Genomic DNA, 22,403 nt, shown 5'->3' with positions numbered 1-22,403 from the left:
GGGGACAGAAGGTGGACCAAAACTTCCCCTAGGAGTTGATGTGCCCTTTCCCACATTATGCTGTAAACAGATCATGCAGTCTTGAACAAAGCGTTCAGCTACATTAGAGATTTTGTTGTTTACCCATACTTTTTCCAACATTTTTGTGATTTTACGGGCACATACATGTTTGGGACCATGGGCCATAACAACCATCATCATAATGTACGCGTCGGGAAGTAGCCATTTCCCTTCAACTCTGTCCACCCATCATCATCAAGTTTTCCCCAAGCCCTCAGCCCATTTCTTAGACTCTTCTAATGTGGCATCGGCTCTCTTACGGAATCAATACCCTCATCCATTGTACAGGCATTTGTAGCTTCCCTCGAAGTATACATGTCTGAAGAGAGATCAGCGGCAGTCTGTTTAGCTATCTGATTAGCAAAAGCGTTCCCTTTTCCTACATCATCTACAATCTTTTGATGCACTGCGCATTTTACGATAGCCAGCTGAGTAGGGAGTGCAAGCGCTGAGAGTAGCCGTACTATCAGGGAGCCATGCTGGATTTTTGTACCATGTGAAGTCAAGAACCCTCTTTCTGACCAAAGTCTCCCAAAGTTGTGAACCCCCGAAAGGCAAACTGACTGTCAGTGTATTTATTCATGGTAAGCCCTTCGGAAAGTTTGCAAGCTCGGGTCAAAGCTATAATCTCTGCGGCCTGCACAGAGTTATGCGTGATTCTCTTGGTTTCCACGATCGTGCTCAATGTAGTGATTGCATAAGCAGCTGTGGATGTACCATCCGGAAGTTTGAAGCAGGAGCCATCGCAAAACAGCTCCCCTTGTGGACTGTTCAATGGAGTATCATTTAGATCAATTCTACCCTTTGTCTCTTGTTCGGTAGTGTAAAGGCAGTCATGTGACTCTTCGTCACTGCAAGCAGTACCTTGCGGGAAAGGTAAGAGTTCAGCCGGATTAAGAATACAACACCTCTTAATTTGAATGTGTGGTGCAAACAAGATCAATTCATATCTCTTCAACCGTGCGGAAGTGAGGTGTTGCGTTTGAGTTCTGTTCAGTAGAACATCTACAGAGTGAGGTACCATCAGGGTTAAAGCATGGCCTAGGACCATTCCCTCACTCTGTTTTACAGACGCACAGCGACAGCTCGCAAACATCTTGCAAAGCGTATGCTACAGGATCGAGGGCGGAAGAAAAGTAACCGCATGGCCTATACTTCCCTCCATGTTCCTGCGTTAATACAGCCAAAGCACATCCATCACATTCATGCACAAACAACACAAAGGCCTTTTCATAATTTGGTGTGTCCAAAACCGGTGCCGAGCACAATGCAATCTTGAGCAAATGAAATACACGCTGGTGCTCCATGTTCCACGGCAATGGCGAAGAAATGCCCTTCTTCGTCAGAGCCAACATCGGCTTAATCATTAACGAAAAATTGGTGATCCACTGCCTACAGTAAGAAGCCATTCCTATCAAGGCTCTAACTTCTTTCTGTGTATTTGGAACAGACATGCTAGAAATGAGTTTTATCCACTCAGGTGTCAATCTTCTTCCCTCCTGTGACAGGAGATACCCTAAATAGGCGACCTCCTGGCAAAAATATTGAAATTTTTTAAGCGAAGTTTATGTCTGTGTTTAGCCAGGTGAATAAGTAACAACACAGTGCCCTCCTTACAAGCGCTCACTGAGTCGGCAGCTAAAAGCAAGTCATCAACATATTGAAGCAACGTACAAGTAGAGGGCAACTCAAGGGTATCAAGCTGCTCTTTCAAAGCCCTACTGTAGATGCTCGGACTTTCCGTGTAACCTTGTGGTGCACGGGTAAATGGGAAGGAGCGTCCCCTAAGGTGAACGCGAACAAGTATCTACTGTGCTTGTGTATAGGAATACTAAAGAAAGCATTCTTTAGATCTACAACACTAAAGTGAGTAGCTGAAGCCGGAATCATAGTCAATATCGTCATCACATCAGGCACGATTGGAAACTGTGGAGCGACGATCTTATTGATGGCACGTAAATCAATTATAAAACAAAAAGGAATTGCATTATTGCCTTTTTTGTACACAGGCAAAATCGGACTATTGCACAAACTACCTGCAATTTCCTCAATCACCCCTCGATACACAAAATCAGAGACGATGCATTTCAAAGCTTGCTCACCATCGATCGAGATCTTATACTGTGGAATACGTGGCAGCTTTACTCTATGTTTCCAAATGATTTTAACAGGCTCAATTTGCAAAACACTGACATCATTGTCGTCAATTGCCCACAAACACTCCGGAACATCACTAAATTCTGCCGGCAAACGTCTAGTCAAGAATTGAGAGACAGAAAGTTGCTGTGGTGAAATCGTCAAATGCACTCCATCAGAGGAACAATGAATTACCGCATTTAATTCCTTCAACAGATTCAACCCCAGCAAATTATCTCCACAATTCGAAGTCAAAAGGAATGGACAGTGGTCCGTAAAGGGACCCAAAGAAATGGGTACCGTGAAGAAACCGGGTAGACAACTGGTGTGACAGAAAACCCTACAGAAACGTTAGTTTGCCCTGACAGTGGAATGTTTGGAACCCGAGAATGATCAATGGAACAATTTTGTGCCCCTATATCTATTAAGAATAGATGTTTCCTATTTCCCACTATCATTTCAACGTAGGGACCTTTCTGATTAACAGGAATCGGTGTCGGTTCCAAACCCTGCTTCGGGCAATCCTAACGAAACAGAATGTCGTCAAAAAGAAGTTCTTCAGAGAGGTAAGCGGCAGAAGGAAGGTCAAAAATGTTTCTAGTATCCACACCTGGTGCCTGATTATCCTGTGAAAAAGGTTGCTGTGAATCTTGTGCAAACTCACCTCTACCAGAGCCTCCTACACCTGGGCGAACTCTGGACTGTCTACCCATATTCCCAAATGTGTTATTTGACCTCTGTCGGAGGATCGGGCATTGTGCACGCCAATTACCCTCTTGCCTACAATAGGCACACTGGTTAATGTTTACAGGACCGAAGGGCAGATTTCCTTGTGGAACATACTGACCTCTAATTTGTGAACTACCCCCCCCCCTACGGCTTCTATCAATTTGCTGTAACAATACTTTTGTCTTCAAATAGCCTTTTCTCTTTTCGACTCTTTCATTTTCATTATTGACACGATTCTCTAGTACTGAGCCATGTGCAGTACTTCTGATTGAGACTTTGCTTGCCAAGCGCTCTCGGAAGACATGATTTGCAAGTGGATGTCAGGCAGCAATCCACGCACAAATTTGTCTACAAATAATCTTTTCCCAGACTCTGTGCCTAAGTCTTGTCCACTGAAATCCGAGAATACCTGTTTGAATCGAATAAAGAACTCGGTAGCACCCTAAAACTTCCCTTGGACACAAGCAGTAAGCTTGTCCCAAATAATTCTTTTTTCGGGAATTATAGTTTTCAATTTCACAACTATTCTGTCAGGCAAAGTTAGTATCACCTGAGGCGGTCTTTCGCCAGCTGGCCTTTCTCCATCGAGTCTAATTATGTTAGCCCATGTATCTCCTAACCCTGCTACATCGTCTATAGTTCTAACCTGTTTCCACAAATCTACGGGCAGGAGTATGGGAAATAACAGATCAATATCCCTTAAAGTGAATACTGAGGATTGAAAAACAGACTCTATTTCTTTATAGAACCCTGTCGGATTTTTCCTAATGTCAGGAATAGATTGCTTAATGGTGTTCACTTCCTGTCTTGAAAACGGGACATGAACAAACTGAGACACATAATGTGCAGGAATATCCTGAGCTGGTGTACCTGCTACAGCGTTAGCAGGAATCTCTACTTTCGGGACAAATGTCAGAGGAACCTCTCTCATAGGCAACTGAGAAATAGGCAACTCTGAACGCTTACTAAGCGACAGAGCTAAATCGAGTGCTAAAGCAGCCGAAGAAGTGTCAAATGAAAAAGCTCTCTTGTAAATACTCAATAACTCTGCGGGACAACACATCTTTCTTTTTACACACTCATCCTGTAGGTATTCTACCATTACCTGTATCACTTTCCTCTGCATTTCTAGTGTATACTAACTATATGTGTCATATAGTTCAACAGGAGTTATCGATGTGTCTGAGATCCATCTAATCGGGTCTGTCGTGCAGGTTCGCATTTCCCCAGATATCGATTTACGACAAGGGAGGAACCGTTTCTGCACATACATAATGTCCAAACTATCTCCATCTTCATCCTCATTTTGTAACCTTTCCAACTCCTTTCTATACTCAAGTACCCTTTCAGCATGCTCTTGTACTTTCTCTGCAGTGTCTCTAGAAAACGCTAAGGTGTTCAGATCCCTCAACCCCTGTGGGAGATTTGTATCGTTTAACCTGTCCCACATTACACACAAATGAATCCCTAATCCCTCAATAAAAACATTTTTCTCAGGAAAATTGTCCATATTAGAAAGTGTGGCAAAACATTAGCTTGATCACCCTTCTCCATACAATGCTTAGCCCATGCAATCAAGTCACGTTTCTTCTCTGGAGGTACAGTATTACGAGTGACAACCCTCGATCCCGCTCCCTACTACAAGTGGTATAGAACCACTTGGAAGAGGGATAGTAGGCATGTTCAATGGAGGTGTTACCACTGGTACAACAGGCAAAAGCAGAGGGGCAGGTGGGGGAGCAGCTACAAAAGGAGGACCAACAACTGGAGGAGGAGGAACAACAACAGAGGGAACGATAGGAGTAGCAGGAGGAGGAATAACAGCAGGAAGAGGCAAACCACCAGGAAGAGGAACATACGGAGGTGGCGCAGTGGCACCAGGTCTTCGTTCATTTAACAATTTATCGATAAGTTCATCGGAAACATGAAAGTCTTTGGAAGGATAGATTTTCTGGATACCAAGTGAGAAAGCCCTATCCATATTCCGAGCTGACTCAGACTGTTTATCTTGGTCATATAACAACGCTTTCTCTGCGTTCATCTTATGACGGCGCGCATGTTTTTCTCTAGTCTTAAGCTGCTGTAAAGCTTCTTTCTTCCAATTCTGTGATACATCAAATGCTGCAGGTCTAGCCTTTTTCTTTAATAATATAGATTCTAAATACTCAATACGAGGGATTTCAAAACTACCATTGATTGGCCACTGAAGTTCAGAAGCATGTCTAGTTTGTCTGTGCCAAATATCATTAAACACTATACTACCAATGCCATGCTTACAGTACATAGTACAAGCCGGTGACCCCTCCTGTGGCGCTGGATGGCTAAATTCCAAAGATTGTCTGTCACCGGGGAATAATGCCCTGAAGCAGGCAGACAATTTCCCAGGCATGTCAGAATACTGGTGTTACCTAGTCAATAATTGTACTTGCAAGCACAATACCCCAAAACAAACTATCAGGATACTTAAGAATCGGGTCACAACTCACCTGATGAAGCCTAAGGAGGTCAGATCGGAATTCAAAGTTTTCTAACAAATGTTACCTCGTGTTTGGTGATTTCGGCAAATATGCCCGCCTCGATAAGTGGACCCTCATCAAGATGCCGACTCGGACCGCGTGCTCACCGTCCAGGGATCGGGCCGTGCAGCGCTGCTGAGGTGTCGCTTCTCATTCAGGAAAGGGGCCCCTTTTACACCGTCCGATCCCGGTCCGATAGCCGTGTCAACCTTCAACGAGCTGGCATCAATCTTGAGGGTCTCTACTCGGGCTCCATCTGTGAAAGCAACAAGAAGATATCGAGGCTGAGTACCCCAAAAGGAAATACACCAAATGCGGGTTCAAAGATACACAGATCTTTAATCTACAACTGAACAGTTTCAAAGGACAAAGCAACAGATAGCTATCAGGCCCTCAGTACAACACAGCGAATACCAGCAGTGTTTGGTGTGTTCAGTGAGTGGGACTGTACATCAGAATAGTCGCACCTTTTATATAATCCAAAACATGATATCCAACCCACTTGTAAGTTAATGAATCTCGGATCTAGGGTTCGTGCCGAGTTTGTTCCTAATTTATGCATCTATACATTTAGGGGTTATTCGTAATACATTTGCCAACAAGTTACAATAGCAACAGTGTGTCTTTGGATTTCATGTTGAGCCTTCGCACATATCTTGTACAATATAGTCAAACAAGTGTTCACATTAGATGCTCCAACAGCATTGTGCACAATTTATGTTCATGGATTAGTATTGTTGGCACAGGTAATCCTCTATACACAGGTCAACGAAGGACAAGGTCTCAGTACATGACCCTAACATTTGGCCTGCGGACAGTTTACACATTAACTCGTACACAGAGGTCATGACGGCCATGTTACATTCAAAACAATGTCCACCATCTTAGAACACAGGGTGACTTTAGAGTGAGACTCTAAAATGGCAGATGAACCTAAAAGGGCGGCTAACACAGATCTAAGGTCTGGACCTTGCAACGCGGATTTCCTCGCAGAGCGACTTGGCCTAAGCCAATATATATACATACGATCTAGAGGGTATAATATGATTTCCAGTTCGACAAAGGGAAGTGGTATGGTGTATTTATGATAGTGATTTTTAACTTGCTTAGAATAGTGAAATGTTATACAACTGTTGAGTAAATAAATATATATTCTTTTACTTAGAAACCTTGAGTCAGTTTTGCCTGAATCATAGTAATTGCTGTCCTTTGTGTAACTATTTGTACTGCCCACTTACTGTTGAGATAAGTCTGGCTGCTCCGCTACTGCTACCACTATAACTGTGTAGTACAGGCTTGTACCAAAGGTGAAATTGTACTGTCACTTGTAGTCTTAATTGTGTGTAGTGTTCCCAAAGGGTACTGCATATAATTCTGCCTAACATTCGTCTTGATGCAATAGCAATCAGCAAGAGTTAGAGGGGATACGATAGCTCTCTCTATACGTAACCACTGGGGTACATCAATAGAAGATTCATGGGTGAACTACAACTGTACTTGTTTTAAAACTAAAGCCATATGATAGTTCCTAAAGTCAGGAAATCCCACCACTCCAGCAACACATGGTTTCTTAGGTTTACATAGAGACAGTCTATGCTTCTTATTTGCCCAAAGAAATTTGGCCAGGCAGGTGTCTATAGATTTTTTTTTTAAAGGAGGGAAGAGGGATTGTCAGCATATATAGGAGATACAGAATAATTGGAGAGATCATCATTTTAATAGATTCAAGTCTTCCTCACCATGACAGGCAAAGGGGGGTCCAGGAATTGGTGAGTTCATTTATCCTAGAGACTAGAGATCTAGTATTAAGTTTAATGATATCCTTGACAGAGGAGGAGATATGTATCCCAAGATATTTGATGCCATTAGGACACAATTTCATGCCTGAGGTTAGTATTTGATGTTTGGTACAATGTATGTTAAGAGAGAGAATTTCTGATTTGTCTGTCTTCATTTTATATCCCAAAGCTGCAGGGAATTGCACAATAATATCTAGTATGTGAGGCAAGGAGGTTTCAGGAGTATTTAGTAGTAATGCGACATCATCAGCAAGCGAATGCCATTTATATTATTATTCCTTACAAAATGGGTTCAAGTGCTAGGCTAAAAACAAGTGGGGAGAGAGGACACCCTTGGCATGTGCCCCTAAATAAGGGGAGTATGAAGATATTTGTCCGTTAATGAAGATGGATGTTTTAGGATTAGAATAAAGAACTTGAATCATAGCAAGAAACAGGGGCTCAATACCATGCCATTTAAGGGCTTCAAACATGTAGTTCCATTCCACCCAATCAAATGCTTTTTCAGCGTCTAGAGCAACTGCTGTATATGGATCTTTAGAGCCATGAATGGAGTCTCAATTGTTCAAAACAAGTCTTATGTTGGAGGAAGATAGTCTGCCTTTGGTATAGCCTACTTGATCTTGTTTTATTATGGCAGGTAGCACAGGGGGAAGTCTATTAACGAGGATTTTAGCAAACATTTTACAATCTTTGTTGATAAGAGAGAAGAGTCTATGACATTGAGGTAATTTGGGATTCTTACCTGGTTTGGGAAAACCTATAAGCATGGTTTCTAGAAATGTTCACTGCGCTTTGCCGTCCAGGATGAATTGAGAGAAAAGTTCACTAAGTTTAGGTAATAAAAGGTCTTTGAAGTGTGCGTAGAAGTCAATGGAGAAGCCATCTGGTCCGGGCGCTTTCCCTTTTTTTCGGTCTTTGATGGCTTTGTGGATTTCACCAAGGGAAAAGGGGGCATTTAGTTTATTTTGATTAACCAAAGGGTATGTAGTGTGAGCTATGTTGTGGAGACATTTCTGAATGTGTGTGTTATTGGGAGAGGCTTCAGAGGAGTATAATGTCTGATAAAAAGTAGAGCAAATGTTAATGAGTTCCTTATCTGAAAATGTTCTATTGCCCATACAATCTTTAATAACTGTAATTGTGGCTTTATCTTTTTTAATTTTAGGTATGAGGCCAGAGATCTATTTATTATCTATTAGAAAGTTGGTATATTTTCATTTTGTATTTTAACTGGTTATCACAAGAATATTTTGTCACGATCTTCTCTTATTGAATTCTGAGCTTAATAATGTTGTTCAAGATAGTATCAGAGTTGCTGCGTGAGTATTGAGATTCAAGGATTTTAAGTTGTTTCAGAATATTCTCTGATTCTTGTTTAAGCTGCTTGTTTATTTTCGCCGGAAAGGATATAATGTAGTAGTCCCAGTTGTTAATCACAACTGGGACTACCAGGGTTAACCAGAGGTGACTTTATAGGTTTTCTGAAAAGTAATTGTTATGTTGTTGGGTTATGAAGCGTTTGAATGATTCTTCCTTGAGGAGGGATGGATTAAGTCTCCATCTATTGGATTTGCAGGCATTTTGTAGGGAGGAAAGCTGAATATGAATTGCTGCATGATCAGATAATGCTCTGCAATCAATTTTGACATTTAGGAGGCAACTAGTTACAGTATTAGATATGAATATGTAAGCTATTCTTGAAAGAGTTTTTTGAGGGCTGAATAAGAACGTGAATTCTAAGTCAGAAGTGAAACGCCAGGTGTCTATGATGCCCAATTCTGAGATTCATTTGGTGAATTGCGTATGGGATTTGGTGTCCCTAAAGCGTACAGTGGATTTCCTATCTAAGAAGGGATGCATAATCTCGTTGCAATCCCTGCAGACAGTTAAGTTATTGGCATTAGAGAGGAAAATATGATTTTTAAGTTGTGGCCAAAATGAGGGGTCAGGCGAAGTAGAACCATAGATGTTAGGAACAGTGTATTCAATAGAGTCACCTAATAGTTTAACTAATACCCATCCCCCTATGACATCAGATTCATTTGCCAACACTTGACAATTACATTTCTTGTTAATCAAAGTGATAACGCCATTCTTTTTTCTCATTGGCTGCACTTGAGAAGACTTGACCAACCCAATTGCTTATAAGTTTGACCGCCTCTGCATTTGAAAGATGATATTCCTGAATTCAAGCCATTGATGGTTTGGTTCTATTAAGATGTGATAGTATTTTATGTCATTATTAGGGTTATGTAATCCTTTAACATTCCACGAGGTTACATTGAATGTAAGGAATTACAGTAAAATAGCCTACAAGTTGCAGTGCTTAAATATATGTAGATAGTAGATACTGCCAGAGAGGGTATAAGAATAAAGTTCGACCTGAAATTAGGCAACCATTTCGAATAGATGGTCACATTCATTAGCGCAGTTGACAAGGAAACAGAGGGTAGGACACATAAGAGAAGAGGGAGGACAAACAAAATCAACATAGATGATAAATATCTGAGGAGAAGAACATTGAAAATAATTGTGGCTAACAGGAAATGGCCACAACGATCCATGTTGATCACAAAAAGAAAAATGGAGGTAGAAGAGCCTTTGAGGAGACAGCTACCCTAGCACTCCACTCTGGTGAGGAAACAATTGCAGTAATGGTTGATAATATTTGATGAAACATAAGTGTTGATGTTGAAGTAGGTGGTCTTGATGTGTCCATGTCTTCTCTTCTTTGGCATTGGATGAAGTGGATCTTGAAAGGCAGAGGTATAACCATTGAGAGTCACTTCAAGAGTGGCTGGGTGTATGATGCCATCATTCGCATTGAGCTGTTTTAAAGCTGGTCTCAGTGCAAGTAAATCTTTTCTTCTAACCGTCGTGGCATTAGATACATCTTGGGTAATGAAGTTCCTTTTCCCATTCCAAGCAAGTTGTTTAATTGATTTTGCTTTTTGCAAGGTAAGATTAACATGAATATAATCAAGTAATGCAAATATGAAAGTTCTAGAAGAATTGTTAGATGCGTAGTTAGATGATTGCATTGGGTTGATGGGGCCAATCCGATGGGCTCTTTAAATATTCAGTTGAACTGAATTCTGTAGATCTAAGAGCTTTGTAAGCCAAGTATTGAGGAACTGGGTTGTATTATCTCCTTCAATACCTTCAGACAGGCCTATAATACGTATGTTATTTCTTCTGTTGCAGTTTTCCAAATTTTCTGCATATTTTTGGAGAGATCTGACTGTGTTTTCAAGCACATATACTCTGGATGTGACGTCTTCGGCATCACTTACTGTGTTCATAGCTTCTGTTATTCTTGTATCAAATCATTTATCATCAATTTGCTGCAGCTTGGCATTTGTTGCTTCCATGAAAGGTTTTAGAGCCTTTATTTCCATGAGGATAGCTTGCATGGTTGGGTCAGGAGAGTCTTCCTTATGCATCAGTGATTCTGCCTCTTATTAGAAGGAGATATGGGTGTATCCTTGGTTTGACCTTTTTTGTATCACATAATTAGGGAATTAATGTAAACCCCTGGTGCTTCTCTATGAATTTTGATACAGTCGACCAATAAACTGGTGTTCCCCTCACAGGGCACTAGATTATAAGCTATATCTTGTTCTATTAATTAGACTGCAAGGGAGTGGCAATGTGTAGGTTTAGTATGGCATCAATGGTTTTCAGTTTCGATACCACTAACACTGACTCAGTTGCAAAGCAAGACTGTGAGAAAAGGCACCAATGATTCTCCACAGCAGAGTCTTAAAGGCAGTTTATTATGTTATTTTCCAGCCAGAATTATGCCCATTGGTTTAGAAAAAATTAATATTCATATATTGTTTACAGAGGAGTAGAAAGTATCTTTATTCTGAAGAAATTCGAAGTTCCCAGGCTTTATTTAAAGGCTGGGCCCGTGTTTTGAGGAAAACATGCTACCCTTGAAGAGCGCACCTTTTCTGACACGCTTATCCGGGCAGCTGACAGGAACGTGAGCGTCGTTATCACAGGACTCTCAGGCTTCAGGCCCAGCCCACCAACACTGCAATGAGCTTGCAATGCAGTTGCACCGGCTCACAAAAGACACGCTACGATCACCAGGGATGTTATAAAAGTAAGGAGAACATTATTTCTTTTGGCAATACACACTTAGGAGTGCGTAATAAGAATGCGCAGTCTCACCAGAGTGGGAGCGGTCGATTCAGGTGGCCATCACCAACAGCGCTAAGCCAAGCCCCCCAGCACAGTTACTTCTAAGCAGGTGATCAATATACACATTTCTGTTCCCTTGTGAAATATGGAAATCTTGAGCATTTACATTTTTGAAAAACATTACGTTTTAAAATGTCATCATAAGAAATGGCTCTTCTTGAATTTTGCAGTTTGCCCTGGGGATAAAATTACCATACTGCAAATGCATATTCTTTCATGCATTTTTACACGAGGAACTTGTCTGCCCTCACCCGAGTCCTTTCACCTGTAAGTAATCATTTTTTTGCACTAGAGCAATTTATTCCCTAGTGGTAATTGCACTTGCACTGTGATACCATCCAGTGCCTCATTACAAGTTTGGCTCAGCAGTAAAAAGTGGTGATCATTCAGTTTCTGCCACTTTAAGTGGTAACTGAATGAAACCTACTTTTACAGCACAGCGAAATTCTGAGGTTTGAACTTAAAGAGAAGGATTTACTTCCAGTAAGATGCTGGAGGTAAATCCTCTACTTTAAGTCATCAGTAGATTTGCCATGATGGAATTATCGATTTGCAATGATTTGCCTGCGGCTGAAAGTACCACGGGCAAAACATTTGCATGAGAAAGGTGCGAACTACCAAATGTTTCCACCTTTCTCATGCGAACACACATACAAACTCACACCCACACACACAACACACCCATAACACCCCCCACCCACACCCTCAGCACACCCCCACCCACACTCCCAATATAAACAAACCCCACTTACATTCATCTTCACGCTGGGTTCCTGCAGCGCCAGTTCCCTTTCACTTCCATGATCGGGAACCGGCGCTGCAGGGTCCTTTTCTTTTCTTTTTTTTTTGTAACGGAAGGCTGCAGGGGGTGTCCCCTGCAGCTCCCGCTCACTATAGCATGAAGTATAGTGAGCAAATGGTTGCGGGGGACACTCCTGCAGCAGCTTTTTCTTTTTTTTAACGGAAGGCTGCAGGGGTGTCCCCCACAACCCCAGCTCACAATACCATGAAGTATAGTGAGCGGGCGATGTGGGGAACACCCCCAGAGCCCCTGTTTATTTTTTAGAATGCTACCACCAAAGGTTCAAACTTTTGGTGTTAGAGCCTTTGGTGGTAGCATTTTTAGAACTTTTGGTGATTGCAACCATTTATTTTTGGTCAAATTTGCCTAGACCGAATTATTCACTGTAAATCCCCTGAAAAAACACAGGGGTCCTATAGACTTCAAACAGGGGAATTTACACCACCTTAGCACCACTCGTAATGCAGATATACTTCCAGAACCGAGTGGTTACTGTTTTTTATAAACAAAATATGCTACAAGTTATCTAATGAATCTACTCCCAGCCGCTTTCCCTCACATGGTTTGCGCTACAGCCTTAGAATAACTTATATTGCATATCAAGACCTTATATATTAATGAAATGGGTGAGTAATCTGTCCAAATTTTTTTTTCCCTTTAAACTTTTCTTTGTTCATAAACCTTATGCACTGTCATATCAGCTTATTTTTTTTACCACTTTGCAGGTACTAAAGACATTGAACAAAACGTACATAAACCGGAAACCAAAACCAGTATGGAATGATCTAAACCCAAAGGCCGTAACTACCGATGAACTCTTCGGCTTTATACATCATGCCACCAGAGAATGGAAAGATGGCAAGTATTATTTAATATCCTATTTCCAAGAAAACAATTCACCTTTTCGTAGGCAATGACCAACACACGCACATTTAAATTGTCTAAGTTACCACTCACTACCATTATTTAAAGTTGAAAGAGATTCTAACACTACGAGCACTGAGTTGGAACCTAGTGTGCAGCTACACATAATCAGCTAATCTCTGCACCAGATTTCACTGTTCAAGCAAAGAGAGGCAACTGAAGGGAAACACCAGACAGTTCACTTTTCTGTGGTATGACCTATCAGAAAAAAGCCAAGATGTTTATTTCTGGTTACTAGTCATGCACAATAGGGACAACCATTAACTGGCTCACCCGTGGGCTAAATACCACACTTAGGTTTCCTGACATGTTGCATGTTTCAGATACTAAAGTTTGCTGGAGTGTCTGTTTGGTGAATTCTGGTGGCATTATAAACTACGTTGTGATTCTGCTTGTAATTATTCATTGAAAGCCCTCGCAGGACAGGGCTGTGGTTTTGAGCTATGCAGGTGCACAGGAGATGCTGCCCAATCATAAGGAGCATGCTTCACTATGTCCAATCTTCTGTGCATACAAAAACCGAGGTACGGACCCACTGTGGCAAAGCCCTCGCAGGACATGATCGTGGTGTTGAGTGACGCAGGTGTTTGGTGGCAACGGGGAAGCAGCATACACAGTGAGTGTGTATGACAGGGTAGCAGCATAGAGAGTGAGCTTGCTACTGGCCATGCAGCCCCCCTGACCTGGCACTCTTTGTCACCCTTGCACACATGTTGTTTTCCCCCGTGTCCTGTCCACAAACCACCTCCATATATCCCTGTGCTACCTGCTCTTCCTTGCACCTTAGGCCACGCGTGCCCCCCCTTTCTTGGGTTGCATTCACTCCCTCACAACTTTAGCTTTGTGCGCTCCCTCGCATCTTAGGCTGCATGCACTCCCACGCAACTCTAGGCCGTGTGCGCCCCCTCTTAAGGTTGCATTCACTCCCTCACAACTTACGCTGCGTCTGCTCCCTCGCATCTTAGGCTGCACGTGCTCCTGGACAACTGTAGGCTACATGCACCCCTTTGCATTTTTAGGTCATGCGTGCTCTCTCTCTACTCGGCTGCGTATACCCCTCCTTCCTCAGCTGCTGTGCTCCCTGCTTCCTCTGCAAAGCTTTCCCTCTCCTCTTCCTAGCTCCCTCCCCTGGTCTTTTCTGTATTGTTCTGGACATGTTGTTCTCCACGGTTTTTGGCTTACATTGCATTGCCTGCATTCCTGCTGTGTGCATTCTTTACTTCCAGGTTCCTTTGTTAATTGTTCTGTTCCTGTCATTTTTGTTACCCAGGGTTCTTTGCTTAATTGTACTGCCTGCATCCCTGCTGTGTTCATTCCTTACTTCTTGGTTCCTTTGGTTGAATGATTTGTCTATTCACTGCATCTGATTTTCTGTCCGTTGTTCTGTCCTCTGGGTGCCCTGCTCCTTCTGCATCCCTACTCTAGAGTTCCACCCACCTGCCTGCTTCCCAGCGCTACCCCCGTCCCTGCTTGGGCTTCCCCTCCCCTTCTCTTCTTCCCCCCGCTTCCTCTCTGCACCCTCTATGATGCTCTCTGTCTCACCTATCTTCTCTAACTGCTTTTCTATCTACTATCCTAACTCTCTCACTATGTTGTGAAGGAAGAAGCTCAAAACAGACATCCTGGTCTCAAACTCAGACCTCCCTATCGCTGATACCTAGACCAGTGCCTCCTGCAGACAGATCCTTACCAACATTCTCTTTGCTGTACCCTCTCCAGGCCTATGGACCCCCCATATGGTCTCTGTTCACGCTCCTTTTTCTTCTTCCCCATTCATGGTTACACCTGGTGGGAGGCCTTCCTGGCCCCCTTCCACTCCTCCAAGACCATCATTAATGTTTACCTAAACGGCACTGTCTTGGTTGAAGGCCCTCAGGCCAACCTCCAACTTTTTGTTAGACGCTTCTAGTTGCTTGTCGACTTCCTTTCTTCTCCTGCTGTTCCTTATTTCCCCTCTCTAGCTCCTTTGCCGCCCTCATCCACTGCCGCCTCCATGGCTGCCTCTGATGCATCTCTGGCCACCCTGTTGTCACCTTCCTCCACCCCCCCTCTGGCTCCTCTGCCACCTCCATCCTCTGCCACCTCTATGGCTGCCTCTGCTGCTTCTCCGGCCACCTTGTTGCTTCCTTCCTCTGCCACCCCTCTGGCACCCACATCCTCCTCCCTGGCTACCTTGCCTTCTCCTTCTTCCTCCTCTGCCCATTGTCGGGCACCTGCAACACTTCCGGACGGCATACCTCTAACCTGTACCCCTCCACAGAAGTTCTTCAAAGGGGGCAACATGCTCCACATTGCTACTCTCAACTGTCTCTCAGCTGTAAAACACTCCTCTGACATCTGCCGCCTCCTGGAGAAACTCGATTTGGATCTACTCGGTCCTTCATGATGGCTACAAAATCTTCTCCGAATCTGGAACCAACTGTCCCAGTGGGGGTGTAGCCTTGATCTTTCTGGAGTGGATCTCTGCTTCTGTCATTCTTATGCAGGACCTTTGAATGCCTGGTCTGCAGCTTCTCAATTTCTCCTGGCCCTTCCCTCACTGTGGCCACTACCTACATGCCATCTCGCCTGGTCGCCCCCATCCTCTCTGAGTGGGTGGACCTCTCCTCCTCTCTCCTCACCTCTACCTCTCAACTTCACCTCCTCTGAGATTTTAACATCCACCTGGATGCTACCTGTCCTTCTTCAGGACTCTTTTGCAACCTCTGTAACTCTCTCTCTCTCTCTATATTCTTCGCTCTGGCTTGACTCACTCTACAGGGCATGCCCTGGATGTTCTGGATGTTCTGGATGTCCTACCCCTCTCTAAATCTCTCACCACTCCTCTTTCCTGGAGTGATCACTTTCTCCTTTCCTCCCACCTCTTTCGCTCTACCCCTCAGGCCAAGCCGACTCCAGCACTGCCACCTATCTTCTCGGTCATGTGACCCATGAAGTGTGTGTCATCTGAGGCTTTTGCCACTACTTTCTCTCCTCCTTCTGCACCTTTGACTGACTCACACCCTGACACAGCCCTATCAAACCATAATTCTTCTATCGCTAACACTATTGATGCACTTGACTCTGTCATGAGGATCTGCTTTAAGCCTAAATCCAAGTGCAACTCTTGGTATGACTCTGACCTCTTCACTCTCAAATGCAAGTGCAGGGTGTCTGAGAGGAAGTGGAGGGCATCAGGTGCACCATCTGACAAACTTGCATGCCGCCTGCTCCAAAGGCAATACAGACTCTCTGTCTTCGCCAAGAAAAGAGCTCGCATCCAAACCTGCGTCCCTGCAGCATCTAACAACCCAACCTAATTTCTCACTGACTAACCCTCTCAGGTCCAACTGGGGTCTTTCCTCTCCTACTATCTCTATCTCTACTTGTTGTGTCCCCAGGGGTCTAACCTCTCTCCCTGGCCTTTCTTAAACCAATACCTGGCACCTCTCACTCATTGCATTGCTGCTCTTTTCTCCAACTTTCAGTGTTATATGGATGACACCCAGATCTCTTTCAGGCTCCCCTTGGCCATGTCTACTCCTTCTCTCATTCCAGTCTGTCTGTCCGCAATTCAAGAATGGTATGCCACCAATGATCTCTGCCTTAAGGCCAATAAGACTGAGATCCTCCTCATCGGAACACCAGCTCCCTCCTTTCCTCTCTCTCTCTGGCTGTCCACTCTGGGCCCTCTTCCTGCTCCTACCTGTGAGGCTAAGAACCTTTGGTAATCTTCGACTCCACCCTCTCCTTCTCTCCTTACATTTCCGATGTCTCTAAGAAGTCAAACTATCAGATGCACCTCCTCAGAGGTATTCTTCCTTGCCTCACTTTCCCCTTAGAAGTTCACTGTCTCCAGAGCTCTGGTCCTCTCGAGTCTGGATTACTGCAACAGCCTCTTTCTAAATATTCCTGCCTCTACTCTCCGACCTCTATAACTTATCCAGAACAGAACTGCAAGTCTTGTCCTTGGCCTCAAGCCCAGGGTTCGTATCTCTCCAGCTCTGACGTTTCTTCATTGGCTCCCAATGGTGTCAAGGATCACGTTCAAGACCCTCTGCATCTTCTCTAAGGCTTTCTGGGGCCTAGGACTGCACTATCTCTAACACTCTCTTCCTAAACATCTCCCTTCTCGAGCTCTCTGCTCATCCAGCTCCAAATCTCTGAGGGTCAGTTTCTTTTCCAAGCAGAGAGTTGGGGGCAGATTTCCACCTTTGGCTGGGGCCCTCCTCTGAACAGCCTCCTTGCCTCTTTTAAACTTGAGCAGAACCACCTCCGGTTCTGGAAGCAACTCAAGACCTTCCTCTTCGCTTCTGCTTTCTCTCTTCCTTTCCCCGGCTGATGTCCCGACTGCTCCATGTACTTGTCACCTGGCTACCCTCTGAACTTGAGCCCAGGCTCCTGCATGTCCAGTTGCACTTCGCACTGCCTCCCGGCTCCCCTAACACTTGTGGTCTTTTTCTGTAACCCTACAGTCCCTTCGCTCTGCACATATGAGTCACTCGTTGGCTGCACGTTTTGAGGTACCTGCACTTAGCCACACGCTGGCTGCTCTCCTCCCCCGGCACTTCTCCCCTTCCCTGCACTTGCACAATCTGAATGATACAGGGCCTAGTAAGATTGTTGTCCTCCCTATGTTTCCCCCTCCTTGTCTTGTCACGCCAAGAAAGACTTGTGACAGTTATAAATGTCATATCATATCATATCATGTCATATCATATATATCAAAGCCAGGTGAAGACTGATGTGCAGTTCCTCTGGAAGAATGAATGCAATTGTTAAGAGTTTTAGTGCAGCAAAATGAATGCTAGCAGTGTGTTCCCTTTTCCCATTAACTCAGCTCTTAAAGAGGCACTGACACTTCTTGTCCAGCCTTTGTAAAATATCAGCGGGAGAGCTAGCATTAATTTTGCTGTATTCTCCTCTGTGTCTTAATACTCTTAATGCGTGGAGACGACCCCTGCAGACAGCTCTATTACTGAGGGAGTGGTGAAAGGGTTTCCTGCAGGGGTGGCTGCCAGTGAGGGGAGCCGTGGCAGAGATCCCTGCTCAGGGGTACTCTTTGGAGACTGCCGGGGCTCTGCCATGGATAACCCTGGCCCTTAAACCTCTGGATATAATGAATTGTAAATGTGCATGTTAGAGATAGTGCAGTCCTTTTTTCTCTTAGCACGTAAAAACTGTTCCTTAACCGACTCCTTATCAAACAGTAGTGTTACTATAACATTTGGGGAGCCCTCATACTCCTAAATATCATTCCATTAGGTCCACATCAAGAACAGGACATTGCAGTAGTTTTTTCACTGTTTTAAGTTCACTGGGTGCATTTCTCTTGTCTCAGACTAAGTAAACACACTTCTTTTATCCCTGTTGCCCTCTTCTCGTTTATGTTACTTACATTTTTACAAATATCAATTTGTAAGTAGATCGTTTTTTATCAAGGTTTCCTTATTTTTGAAAATTAAAACTGCATACTTCATTAATATTGTCTTCAATTTAGCTGAAATGTACATTCAAATAGTTTTTGATTTTGGCAGATTTTGGTGTCACTTTATGGGCCAAAACCAATGTAAAGCAACTATACGAGGAAGCGGATTACCCCTCCCTTAACATTTTACACTAATTGTGTGCACACTAATAACCTATTTTATAGCTTACCAATTTGTAAGCTTCAAACATGACAGTGATACTGATATACAACCAATATTTTATTCTGTTTCATTTTTTATTTAAAAAAAAACACTTGCTACAAATAATCAAATAACTTTTCAACAGAAATTACAAACAAAGATAAGAGATCTTTGTTGTGACTGGGGGTTAATGCTGAGGGACAGAATCAATTGTCGATTTTACAATTCAACTTAATTAAAGTGGGAAAAACACAACAGACTCAAATGTAGAGTTGTCTGCTGGTCCGCACATCTGAGTCTGTTATGGTTTTCCCACTTTAATTAAGTTGAATTGTTTGAAGCTTACAAATTGGTAAGCTATCAAATAGGTTGTTAGTGTGCACACAGTTCAGCGTAAAGTGTTAAGGGATGGCTAATCAGTTTCCTCACATAGTTGCTTTATATTTTGATCTTCCAAATTTGAAATTGGTCCCACGTAAACAATAAAAAGGGGAAGTACCCATGCAGATATACCCAAAACCAATGTTACAAAGAAGAGGGAAAGAGAGAAGTTAAGTTTTGGAAAGAAGGCTGACTGGTTGGCATGACAACTGACAAGGCTTGTGCTATGAAATTGAAAACTCATGATTTGTTATTTAATGTGAAAAAACAAAAAGATTAGTCATGGGATCCCCTCTATGAGAACGAACACGGCAAAAATGGCCTGTTCTATGGGATGGTACCCACTCTAGAGTCTGCAGCCACATTTTAGCTCACTGTACCTTTCACCGATGGGAAATATCCATTTACATATCAGTCTTTGTCCCGCCCACATGGGCAGTCCAGCACCGAAATGCTATGGCAATTCCCATCTGAACAAGAGTACAAACAGCAACCCCATACACGTGTTTCAGCCTTGTTGGGCCTCATTGGTGAGGTATATTTACCGTGTTCGTTCTCACAGAGGGGCGCCCATGACTAATTGTTGACTTTGTTATTTAATGTGGCCTTACGACAACCAACCAATGAGTACAGGCATTTAATACATTTTGACAATTATTACCTTTGAATACATGTGTTTTCCAATGCGGAGAAGTGCACAGTGATCCTTTCTATAATCTCTGCTCTGCTCAGTCCTGCCTTTCGCTGTCTGTGTTCCTCCACCTGCTCTATTTCCTAGACAGTCATACCAGTGACTTTACCTCCTCCCCCTCTGGTCAAAACGATACATCAACATGCACCGTGCTCTTTTAAAATCTGTGACCCAAGTTCCCTAAATCCCATGCCACCACCCCAGGGTACTGAAGACAAAAACATCACTGTACCATTAATACCCTCGTACAAAACCCTCCACTTCCGCTCCACCAGTACTCGGGCCAAAATAACATTATCATACCAAAAACATGCCCCGGAGCTGACGAGGAGTCAGCAAAATGCTCATTCAGTGTGTTGGCATTGTAAATCCAGTAAGTACAGAAACAACATGTGCATGGATGCGTACGTGCATACATGTTAGGGAGTTGTATTTGCCTGTGATTCTGTACTTGTGAATGGGTACGCATGTGAATGTGTGCAGTGTGTGTGTGTCCAGGTTTATGAATGTGTGTACCTGTGAAGGAGTAGAAGGCAGCCTTACTTCAATTGATAATGCAGATGAAGCAAATGTGACAAGAAATTCATGAGTTTCGGTGCATGAAAGGCAACATTATTTCAAATGCTAATGGGCTGGAATAGACATCCTAATAGACATCCTAAAACGAACAGCATTATCAAAACAACAAACAAGGGGGTGCCCCTATAATTGACATATAAATGAGCTGCATCAGTGAGTTGCCTTTCTCAGGAGACAGATATACTACCATTCCTAATAGTGAAGGAGCAGGTAAAACCTGGACCTATGCCAAGAAGAGGTCCTACAATTGTTTTTTTTAGATGTAAGTAGTGTTTTCGGTTTTGCTATTTGTTGAGTATTCTTTGTCACTCTTTTGACACAACACATATGTTCGTTTATTTACAGAACCTTAGGGTTACATTTGTTAGACATTCACGTATAGATATTCTGACTGTTGCCCTATGGTTTATTAAGGGACTGCATTGGTGATCCCGTCATTCATTTCATACAATGTCACACAATAACAGATATGTATGTGCAAGGGTCTTAATCTCAATAGGTCTATTCAACATAATACATTAATGTATTATACATTGACAAATTTAAACAAGGTGACAACATTGTCTACATCAAAATAAAATGGTATTTATTAGTAGCACACATCAATTGAAAGTGGAATGCACAAGGTTAGATATAATTTTCACTTGACAAACCATAAGTAGCACTTGCTTCATATATGTATCTGTTTGCACAAATGATACATTTCTTGAGTAAAGTGTAAAGATTTAGCTCAGTATTGACACAAATGTAACAATGAACCATCACGAGTTTTCTTTTTCATTTAAGATATCCCTTTTAGTTTCGACTAATAAGTGATGGATTTGAGGAAGGGAATGTGCATGCTGCTTGTCTTTTAACTCATCCAATATTAGTACCCGGCGAGAGCGAAGCAGAATGCAACACGCATTCTGATTGGCTCTCGCCGGGTCCTTACCTGGCCAGGAATCCCTCCGTCGGGATTCCACGGCCTTTGTCTCCGGCGGGGGGCGTGGCAGCCCCTCAGCCAATGAGGAGGCTCGAAGCTGGGCCATCCCCGCTTCGAGCCTCCCCGCGGCTAAGAGGCTGCCTTCGCCCCCCGCCGGGGACTCGGGTAAGTCGTTTTTTTTATTCCCTTCCCTCCCACCACCCCCCAACTTACCTTCTTGTTCCTACGTCCCTGGCGCGGGACGAGGGAAGCCTCCAGCCGTGTGGAGACTCGGAGTGGGCCACCCCCGCTACGCGCCTCCACACAGCTGGAGGCTTCCCTTCTCCCTCGCCGGGGATGCAGGTAGGTTTTTTTTTTTTTTTCTCGACCCCCATCCCGCTCCCGCCCTCCCAACCCCACTTACCTTCTTTTTGATCCTTTTTCAGGAGCGGATGCTCCCGATGGCCGCCATGGAAAGGGAAAACGAAAAAAAAAAAAAAAAGCTTTCAGTGCCCCGGTCACGCAATTTTTGCGGGCCGGGGTACTAATAGCAGTATAACCCTCGCGTCGGGGACCCTCCCTTACAAAATCTTACTCTTTTAGGATCTTTTTCAGCTAGCACTATTGTGCAGTAACATACAATTATGGGCTGTTATTGGACTTCCATTTGTATTTTTATAACGACTTCATTACAGCTGTAAATCAGCTCCTCGTATAATAAACAATGTTGTAATCAAGTGGGCCTTCAATCACTTGAATTATCAGCAATTATAAGCAATATTTTCCTACAACTAGTTTCAAATTCAGTCACTGACAGATACAGCAACTTAAGCACATCAGTGTTAACTGCTCATGAAATCTTCAACATGCGCACATATTCGTGACTGGTGCTCCCGACTAACTTTGTGTGATGACTATTGTGGCATGATGGAGTATGGAGGATGACACAGTGTTGCCATTTTGGCTATAGACTTTTATTTATTCAAAGAAAGTAAACCTCTCCCTATCTCTAGAGGGGTTACGCATGCCTCAAAAGAGAATACTTGGGCGCTAGTCAGAAT

General features: G+C 43.3%; 1 protein-coding gene across 1 annotated transcript in view; it reads left to right on the top strand.

Annotated features, from left to right (window-relative positions):
- DNAH11 (dynein axonemal heavy chain 11) overlaps nt 1-22,403 on the top strand; it is a 4,227,155-nt gene that overhangs the window by 2,192,115 nt on the left and 2,012,637 nt on the right. Inside the window, exon 40 of the mRNA XM_069648254.1 lies at nt 12,980-13,112. Within this exon, the coding sequence (XP_069504355.1) occupies nt 12,980-13,112 (133 nt within the window). The remainder of the gene's footprint in view (nt 1-12,979; nt 13,113-22,403) is intronic.

The sequence above is a fragment of the Ambystoma mexicanum genome, chromosome 2q (genome assembly GCF_040938575.1).
Source record: "Ambystoma mexicanum isolate Mex_15411 chromosome 2q, UKY_AmexF1_1, whole genome shotgun sequence".
NCBI classification, from domain to species: Eukaryota; Metazoa; Chordata; class Amphibia; order Caudata; family Ambystomatidae; genus Ambystoma; species Ambystoma mexicanum.
The sequence above is the reverse complement of the archived record's forward strand: the minus strand, read 5'-3'. Positions and strand labels throughout refer to the sequence as shown.